General features: G+C 40.2%; 1 protein-coding gene across 23 annotated transcripts in view; it reads left to right on the forward strand.

Moving 5' to 3' along the window:
- CHN1 (chimerin 1) overlaps window positions 1-7,400 on the forward strand; it is a 204,949-nt gene extending 197,549 nt beyond the window's left edge. For all 23 annotated transcript variants that reach the window (XM_078327356.1, XM_078327360.1, XM_078327366.1 and 20 more), the window contains 2 exons: window positions 4,701-4,806; window positions 6,518-7,400. In XM_078327356.1, the coding sequence (XP_078183482.1) occupies window positions 4,701-4,806; window positions 6,518-6,689 (278 nt within the window). In that variant the 3' untranslated portion in view covers window positions 6,690-7,400. The remainder of the gene's footprint in view (window positions 1-4,700; window positions 4,807-6,517) is intronic.
- The last annotated feature ends 3,088 nt before the right edge of the window (window positions 7,401-10,488 follow it).

The following is a 10,488-nucleotide window of genomic DNA, read 5'->3' on the forward strand; positions in this document are numbered from 1 at the left end:
GACTTAGACAAGGGGAGGAGGAATGAAAGAACCCCTTTCAAATGAGGGACAGAGAAAATTTTTTTCTCTCTCAGCTCCTAAAAATGTCTCTGGCATTTATTAACATCCTTTGCCAACAAAAAATCAGAATTTACATTAAAGCTTTCTTCTACAAAAGCTGTTTGAGCTCTGCTTTCGCAGCCTTCTTGGAGGAACCTGCAGCTTAAAAGCTGGAAGGGAGTGACTGCAGGAAATGAAAAAGGAAAGCAAGGGTGGAGAAGGCCAGGCCATCACACACGACAGCTTGAAGTTCTTCCAAAGCCCCTGCAAACTCCCTGATGAACCCACCTGAAGTCTGGGTTCACTCACCCCTCCGTCCTCAGTTCCTCTCCCCACCAGTTAACACATTGCTGCCCTAGAATACAAAGGCCAAGAAGACAGGTGCCTCTCACAGAGCCTCCAATAACCCAGCCTTATGGTGCTTCCTGGTCACGATGGAAACAGCACTACCAAAGCTGAGCTGGTGGCAATGAGGGCAGAAATCATCTTCTAGCCAAGGACTCCAAGAGCTCTGTTCCCAGAACATCTTAGAAAAGCTGCATGTCTCAGTGTGTATCCTTGAGTGAGTCAGATCAACTCAAAACCCAGGGTTCTTGGTGGTAAGCAACTTAAAATATCCGGAAGAGAAGCCTGGGAAGGAGAACTTGTTAGTGTTTCTTCAGCTCTGCCACTGAGCCACCACTTTTGCTCAGCTAAGTTTTAATCTTCTTGTATTCAAGTTTCTCTATGTAAAATTAACTAGACATACTATAGAAGAGCTTTTAATGAGATCTTGATGGGCTTAGAGTTGTTGTTTCCTTCCCCAACAATGTTCACATTTTCAAGATCCCTCCAGCCCCTCCTCTAATGCCATCTGCTCCTCCCTGGACCCCTCAGCTGCAGACTGTCTTCCTCCCCTGATTCCCATCACCTCTACTCAGACATCTTTACTGCCCCCTTCCTTCATGCTGGAAATTCGTAATTACATCTTGTCTTCCTACTTTACTGGAATACCTTTTAAAGAGAGGAGTTCTCACTCATGTTCCTTTTCCCACAGTGCCTGTGATAGTCCCTTACTTACATAATAGGTGTAATAAATATGATGAATAAGTGAACTTACAGTTTTACATTGAGAACTGTAGGATGTTAGAGTTTGCACATATTCTAAGGGATCATGCAGCTAGACTCTCTTGTATAAAACATTCTTTTCGAAATATTTAATTGCTGCAAGCTCCCTCATTGCTTCCAGAGGCAGTCAGTCTACTGATGGACAGATGTAACCATCATGAAGCCCTTCTGTGTACAACAGAAATCTGCCTGTTTTTATTTAATAATTCTCTCCCATTGGCAGTATTCTTGGCATCACCCTTTTCCTCCATGTGTGTTTTGTATATTTGACAACTGATGATGGTCATTCATCTCTGAATACATTCCATTTTGTCTATTTCTCTCTTAAATTATGCTTCTTATGGCAAAGAGCTGTGTTCTCTACAAAATGGTAATGGGTAATACTTTTGTAAGTGGAAGAAAAGGAGAAATGAATTCCAGGGAAGAATGTTTGCCGATTTGATCTTAATACTGTTCGGTGCATTTTGTCATTTGTTTCCAAATGTATACTCCAGCCTGGAGATGTAAATGTCCTCTCCCTGAACACCAGATTAATCCACAATCAGCATGTTCATTTGAATGCCTGACGGGCATCTCAGATGGAAGTTTTCCTCACCAAACCTCCTCCACCCACAGTCTTTCCCATCTCAGTTAATAGAGGCCTCATTCTTGTAGCTGCCTAAGCCAAAAACCTGGATCATTCATGGTTCTTCCATTTCTCATGCATCCTTCATCAGGAATCCAAGGAACTCAACCTTTAAAATGTACCCAGAATCCAACAAATTCTTATCACCTTCACTGCTACCCCCTGGTTCAAGCTACTGTCATTCTTCACCTGGATGGTTTTAATAATTACTGGAATAGTCTTTCTGCTTTTATTCTTTTCCTTCCACAGTCTGTTTTCCATCTGGCAGCCAGAGTACTGATAACTGTGAAAACTGCATGTCAAATTGTGACCTTTCTTTGTTGATAACCTTCCCGTTTCTCTTAGTAAATGCTAAATCCTTAAAATAGCCTGCATCTCCTGACATGATCGAGTGCCCTGTTGCCCTTCTGACCACACCTGCTAATATCCCCCTCTTCACTCACTCCACTGCAGCCACAGTTGACTCCCCGCTTTTCCTCAAACATTACATTCATTCTATCCCCTCAGGATCTCTACATGGCTGCTCCTTCACCAGCACCGTCTTTCCCCAGATCTCCACATGGCTCATTCCCATTGAGTTCTATCCTGACCACCCCACTGAAAATTGCAACCCCCCAACTTTTCTGATGCTTCTTATCCTGCTGTTTCTCCCATAGCACTTGCCTCATTCTGATAATAGTGTAAACTATGTCATATTCATGGTTTATTGTCAGTCACCCTCAGTAGCAAGTAAGCTCCCCATGTGCAAATTGTTTTGCTAGCCCAACACCACTATCTCACAGTTCTTCTCTACTGAGATTAACTGTGGAACTTAAAAGGAAGCTGGGTTATTCTTGTTTTAATTTCCAGATTTGTGTAGTTTCAAATTAATTTATCCTATAATAAAAAGTAAAGCTAGGTGTAGTGGTTCACACCTGTAATCCCAACACTTTGAGAGGCTGAGACAGAAGGATTACTTGATCCCAGAAGTTTGAGACCAACCCAGGCAACATAGTGAGACCGTCTCCAAAAAAAATAACATTTGGCTGAGTGTGGTGGCACACATCTACAGTCCCAGCTACTTGGGAGCCTCAGGCAGGAGGATCACTTGAGCCCAGGAGGTCAAGGCTGCAGTAAGCTGTCATAATGCCACTGCACTCCAGCCTGGGTCACAGTGTCTCAAACAAACAGAAACCCTAAGTAGTAGCTTTTATAGTAAATGGAGTATTCTTTTATTCTAGAAATTAAATGATTAAATTTCAGTTTCTGAGCTGGTTCTACTGTTATAAATTGGTATTTTTAAAGGCCTCAAAGTTCAGACACCATACATTATTTAATCATGGCAAAAAGAAAATAATACATTCTTCATTCAAAGAAATGAGCCGGGAACTATGAGGAAGTTTTGGATAGAGATTGTAAAATTGTCAAAGTTTGTTTGAATTAAAAACTTCAGTCATTTTTTACATTCTGAAATTTATCAAATCTTCTTTAACAATGCTAGAAACTTTTCACATTGATCTTACACCAATTTTTACCTGACATCAATTCATTATCACTGAGATGGCTTGTTTTATAAATTAGAAACACTAAAATTTTTGGTCTCGTGTCTTGGATGTTGCATTCTGGTCAGATGTAGTCTTCCTAGCATTTTAAGACCTCCATCCTGATTAGGACTAAGCAGCATGGAGTCTCATTGACATTACCTTGAAACCTAACTCCCCTGCCCCTGCCAAGACAGAGTCTTGCTCTATCACCCAGGCTTGAGTGCAGTGGCGTGATCTTGGCTCACTGCAACCTCCACCTCCTGGGTTCAAACAATTCTCCTGCCTCAGCCTCCACAGTAGCTGGGATTACATGCACCTGTCACCACACCCAGCTAATTTTTGTGTTTTTAGTAGAGATGGGGTTTCACCATGTTGGCTCTGCTTGTCTCGAACTCCTGACTTCATGATCTGCCCACTTCGGCCTTTCAGAGTGCTGGAATTACAGGTGGGAGCCACCGCACCTGGCCTAAACCAACTTTTAAAGGCACCCTATCTTTTGACATTTGAGTAGAAGCAGGAATGTACTGTGGTATTCTTTTTTGAGATCACAGAATTCCAAAGATGTTAATTGTTTTCAGTTATAGAAATGACTGATGAATTGAATGCAATGTGACCTCAAAGGAATGTGCTGGGTTTTTGTTCATTTGGAACTAAAACATCCAAATGTAGATGGTTCTCTTCAGAGTTTACACCCTTGGAAGAGTCACATTTATTTCAGGGCTCTCGCCATCAGGCAAAACATTTGGAAGTGACTTCAAAGTCTGCTGTGCATTCTTCTGAATGTCTGAGTCATAGAAAATGTTTGCATTTTGAAGGTAGATTTGATTTTTTAATATAAAACAAAGTAATTGAAAACCAAGTCTAATGAATAAAGCAAGTAAATTTTGGATGGTACATGTTTGGGTTTAAAAAGAAAAAAGTATGAATATCAATTAATAAGACTTTCCTGGGGTCGCAGTGGGTAGTGGAGTGACATGGTAAGTATGTCATTGCTGAAAAGGGATTTTCAAAATATTTTATGCAATGTATCATTCCCTAAGTATATCTGTAATATTCTAAGGTCACTTCATTTGAATGTTTAAATTTTTATCTGTGTCAACATCTGCCTTTTTTTATAGTTACATCCTGTATTCAGTGTCCAATTTCCAAAGTTGTCAGGCTCCAAGACACTCAACTGAAAAAACTGGATGTTCCCCCCATCCCCAAAAGTCCAAGTAAATAGTTTGGCTACATTGAAACTAAGAGCCTTTGGAAATCTAGACTTGAACCTTAAAAGTAATTTCTGAATTATGAGAAAGCATTTCTTACCAGTTTCAGAGCACTGTTGCAAGAATGTAATTAAGTAAAACCACTGTATCAGTTTTGTGTTAATGCTTTTCTTCTTGGTATTCAACTTGCTGTTTTAGAAATTATGGATCCTGATGAGCAATTGGAAACCCTTCATGAAGCACTGAAACTGCTGCCACCTGCTCACTGCGAAACCCTCCGATACCTCATGGCACATCTAAAGAGGCAAGTCACAGACCTTGAGTCTTACACCTGTATTGCATCCAGATTTTAAGGATGAAATGAAGGGTGAAAGAAAGGACAAATGATCTATTGAAAAAATAAATAAATGTATAGCTACATTGTCTTGTGTGAAATTTCACTAGAAGGAATGCTAAAATTATTCTGCACAACAATACTAAATGCCAACCTGATTGTGTCATAAATGTATTTGCAGTTCCAGTCTATGTTTGCAGATATGCTAGAGATACCAATATTCTGTCAAGGACATGCACTAATTTTTGTGGATAGAGAAAGTTGTGGCTGTAAAGACACATAATAAAGCAAGAAGAAAGCAACTTGCAACTTACAAGGCAGCACACTTTTCCTATCTTCTTGCTCCAAAAAAAAGCACTTTAAACTTGGTGATGGGATTTTTTTCGATTATTGAATTAATGTTGCCAGCACTGAAAACTGATGTAAAAAGTGGTGGAGTAAGGAAGTAAGGGGTAAAGGGAGGAATGGAAAATGAAGTATTTCAGTTCGTTTGATGTTTTCAGGTGATTGATAGTCACACAGCTTTTCTCCCTGCTCGCTCACCCTCCATCTCTATCAGTTGAAGCAAAGGCTTCCAAATTATATGATGAAGTTTTGGTGGTTTTAGATTTTCAAAATATAAAACCAATCAGAAACAGAAAAAAATTTTTTTTTTTTTGAGATGGAGTTTCGCTGTTGTTACCCAGACTGGAGTACAATGGCACGATCTCGGCTCACCACAACCTCCGCCTTCTGGGTTCAAGCAATTCTCCTGCCTCAGCCTCCCGAGTAGCTGGGACTACAGGCACGCACCACTATGCCCAGCTAATTTTTGTATTTTTAGTAGAGACGGGGTTTCACCTTGTTGACCAGGATGGTCTCGATCTCTTCACCTCATGATCCACCCGCCTCGGCCTCCCAAAGTGCTGGGATTATAGGTGTGAGCCACTGCGCCCGGCCAGAAACAGAAAATTTCTTGTGGCCAAAGGCATTGAGTTATGCAGAAATGGTATTTTAGTCACTCGTGAGTGTTTACATTTTTCCTCTTCAAAAGCACCGTGAGTTAAAACCTTTGTTTAATGTTCTTAGAATTTCACTTATAAATTCAGGTTTGCTTCCTATTTGGATGTAATTAAGTGTTCTACACTAAAACAAAGGAATAACTCTCAAATGATCTTCTCTATGTTACTATGCCGTGGTCAAAAGCATAGAAACACATACCCTCCCTGACGATGCTTCCATCCCGTAGCCATTGCTACAGCATCCCGTAGCTGTCACTGCTGTTCTCTCCCTAGACACTTACTCAACTGTCCACTTGCAAAACTACTCTATAGCAAAGATAGCCAAAGTGAAGGGAGGGTGGGTGGATTAAATCAAGGTGACCCAGTTCCTTCTAGCTATTTGCAAATGTAGATTTAGAACTATAGGCTGTGGGCTGTGGCAGGAGGATCCATAGATAGAACGGAATCCATACGGTCCAGCACATTAAGTCGGGCTTGAGCCACAGTGTTCAAGTTTAAATTATCTCTTAACATAATTTACTCTAAGGAAAGTCAGTACTTTGAAAGTACAGAGAAATAACCTAGTAGAAGAGTTGATAAGTAGACGCAAACTTTTATTGTGAATCTGGTTTTAGTGTTCAAGCACGGTGAAGAACATACGGCTTACACACAATCATTATTCCTGTTCTTGCATTTTTCAGAGTGACCCTCCATGAAAAGGAGAATCTTATGAATGCAGAGAACCTTGGAATCGTCTTTGGACCAACCCTTATGAGATCTCCAGAACTAGACGCCATGGCTGCATTGAATGATATACGGTATCAGAGACTGGTGGTGGAGCTGCTTATCAAAAACGAAGACATTTTATTTTAAATTTTTAATTTGAGGGGAAAAGAAATGTTTTACAGATGAAGGAATGTTTTATAGTAATTTAATTGGCTCCTATAGCTGCATTATTTCTTGATTAGAGGTTTGGGCATATAACCAGATTTAAAATGAAGGAACTTTCTGTTGTTTTTGTAGCACCGCTCAGCTATCTTGTAAAACAGTGAACACACGCTTTCTGGTTCTAGTAATCCTGGGTGTTTATCATGTTCAGAGACACTCAAGCTATTGCATGATTAGCCCCCTATCTGGCAACCCCATACAGAAGAAACAACAAACCTGCACCTGCACCGCCTCTGCGTCCTGGGTAGTCTGTGGTTGTAATCCAGCATGTTTCACAGAGTTAAGCCTGTTGTGACTTTGCTTTTGGGGTGTATGTCATTGGTTTCTGATGCTTGTATAAACATGCACACACAAATGGATAAAACAGCACCTCTGGCTGTTGCATTACCATAGACCATATCTTATGACTATGTTTTGCAAATGATTTCTGGTTTCTCTTAGTTCTTCTCTAACATAGTACTTTCTTTCCAGCAAAAGCAAAACGTGTTCTCAGATTTGTTACTTTAATCAGTTATTCATACCAATAAAAAATGTACAACACAGCATTTTCTGTTAAATTATTATTGGTTTTCAGTTGTAATTTTGTATTTTTTGGCATGCATTTAATTTATTAAATTGGCTTTTAGAAATCAAAAATATTGATAGCTTACTTTTTCTCATAAGAATATTCAGGAAAGTGTGTTTGGCCATGTATTAAATACTGAGTACTTCTTCTGACCTCTTTTGTTTACTACTAAAAGTTCTGTGATAAGCTCCTAAAATAATCATTTAAAACTGCTTATAGTTAAAACACCCATTAATTGTATTTGTTTTTCTTCCTGTATTACTCGGGCAGAAATCTAGGAAATATTTTCTTGACCCTTTTTAATGAGGTGTTGGGCAGTTTCTTCCAGAGCTCTCAGAACAAGAAAGAGGCTAACTAAAAGGAGCGACTTCATCTGAACATTTGATTTGTCAAAAAATGTATGGCATTGACATACATTGAGCTGACAATGCTACCTGAGAGCTGAGTTGCAGAGGGCAGCCTGGGGGCTGGAGAAGGGGTCTGCAGCTAGAGGCTAGGAGCCCAGATGCTGGGCCTGGTACTATCATGGTCACCTATGTGGCTTGGTGCCAACGACCCTCCAGAGCCTGTTTCTGTGCCTGTCAGACAAGCACCCTTCTAGAACGAAAGTTCCATCCGGCTTTCAAATTCTTAATAATAAAAGACATATGTTCAAACTTTCAAGATTATTCCAAAAATAATGGGAACTGATGAAAACATGGAGTGTTTACATATTCCCCCCCCCCCCAGGCTACAGTAGGAAGTTGATAGTATGCTTTCATTAATCTTGATATTGAGAAAAGTATGGTTATTCAGTAGATATTCCATCTCAGCTCTCCTGTCAACCAGTGTCCTATGAAGAATGCCACTGCACTGAACAACAGCAAATGCATAGATTGATAACATACAGAGATTTGTTTTGTATAGCATAGAATGGTTTTTGTTTTTGTTTTGAGACGGAGTTTCGCTGTTGTTACCCAGGCTGGAGTGCAACCGCGCGATCTCGGCTCACAGCAACTTCCGCCTCCTGGGTTCAGACAATTCTCTTGCCTCAGCCTCCCGAGTAGCTGGGATTACAGGCATGCGCCACCATGCCCAGCTAATGTTTTGTATTTTTAATAGAGATGGGGTTACACCATGTTGACCAGGATGTTCTCAATCTCTTGACCTCGTGATGTACCTGCTTCGGCCTCCGAAAGTGCTGGGATTACAGGCGTGAGCCACCGCGCCCGGCCTGTTTTTTTTTTTTAATGGAGGCCACTAAAAGGCTCTAAACACTAAGGCAGTGCTTTGGACACATCAAACACAGTCCATTGTCTGAAAAATCTGATCAAACAAACCTGTCCCTGGGTTAAGTAAACCAATTGGACTGCTATGTGCTCATTGCTGAAGTCAGTTTTCTACAAAGTTTTACTTTGAAAGGAGAAGCTCAATTGTAAATGAATATGCTTTATTAAAATGGATTCACCATTTTTTCCTAAAAGAGAGAGATGTTCGACTTTAGAGCAGGCATTTACTAGAATCAGAGGTATAATTGGAGCAGAAGGTCATAGTAAATAGGAAGCAGATGTTCAGAGAAAGTTCTGAGCAAGTCTTCAGACAAGCTTATTGCTTTCTGGCTCTGTGAAGAATGTGATTGGTATGTTTTTACACAGAAGGATGTGTGGTTCATAGCCTCAGGATGTACAGATAGAAATAACAGCTACCTCATCTGTAACATGCTTGGACTGCTGGGTAACACTTACTCGAAGTGAAGAAACAATTCCCAGCCACCTAGGGAGGGTTTTGCTCAGTAATTAACCAGAATCTTTTACACATATCTTTCTATGACCAGTGGGAGATTTCTTAAAGTCATGACTTTTTATGATGAGGCAGATGTTTCTATTTCTAATACAATCAGGGGTGAGAGAAGGGACTAATAAACCTCTCCACTGTCACCCATGGATTTGGCAGCACTACAGCTACTCTACCCTGAATGCTAAGTGTCCACATCATCTTAGTTTTCCATATATCATTTTTGTTTGTTTATTGAGAAATCAGAGACTTCCCTTTTACATTTTTGGTCTTTAAATGCCAGTTATACCAGCTGACCAGAAGAAGTAGTTCTCCACTGAAATGAGATTTTAAACATTTTGTAATTGGAAGAATGAATATTTATCAAAATGTTTCTGCTTATTTGATGAGCTCAAATAGAGGCCCTCTGGATAAATTAGATTCAGAGTTCCAATCATTTTATTTTTTCATTTCTTTTTGTTAGTTTTTTGTTTTTTATATTTTTCTTTTTGGGTTCTGATCATTTTAAATAATTTAGAGGCTACTGCCCCAAAGTTGATTATATATTATTGGCAAGTCCACTTAAAAAGCAAAAAGTGTTTTTATAGCTTGATTTGCCTGTAACAACTGCATGGGACTCACATTTGTCCACTGGAGTTGAGTGAAAGATGCTTCCTTCCATGAACTGAAGTGGTAGTGCCCTTCATGTACGTCATCACCACGCATTACATGCTCACAGAACATCCAGGTCGGTTCTGCCCCTTAGCTGGCGTACACTATGGTAAAGGGGAATGCAAAGATGTCTAGCATCAGCAGGGATCTGTCAGCCTAATGAGATCTAGTTCTCACTTGCATTATCTCTAAAAAACACAAAACTCAAAACCTGCATCCCTTGGAGCATCTCTGCTACTCATTCCATACACAGATCCTGTGTGCCAGGCACTGTGCTAAAACTTGGAACAAGATTGGTTCTGATTCTTGAGGAACTGATGGGATCCATTTGGACCAGTCGCAGTTTAAAGTGCCTTTACTCATTGTGCATCGTGGGCTTTGGTGCTTAGATGTCAATAGAAAGCTACAAGACAGCATGGATGGACTTGCGTTTCTTTGGGAAAATGTGAGCTCACAAGTCATACCCTTAAAATTCCATTTGAAGTTGACCTTAAACATTCATTTGACCAATAAGGAAAACACAGAAATAAGATGACATCACACGGAGCCTGTGTGAGTCAGTTTGGAAATATCAAAAGCCTAATGCTTAGCGGCCCGTACCTTTGGGTGAGTGTCATCTGGAATGGACCACCACCACATGAAAGAGCTCTGCCATGGAGGGGCTAACTAGTCCTAATTTCCCTGCATCAGATGAAGATAGGTGATAATGCTATCAGTCCCATTGCATCCTGACAT

Source organism: Callithrix jacchus, chromosome 6 (genome assembly GCF_049354715.1).
Source record: "Callithrix jacchus isolate 240 chromosome 6, calJac240_pri, whole genome shotgun sequence".
In the NCBI taxonomy this organism is placed as follows: domain Eukaryota; kingdom Metazoa; phylum Chordata; class Mammalia; order Primates; family Cebidae; genus Callithrix; species Callithrix jacchus.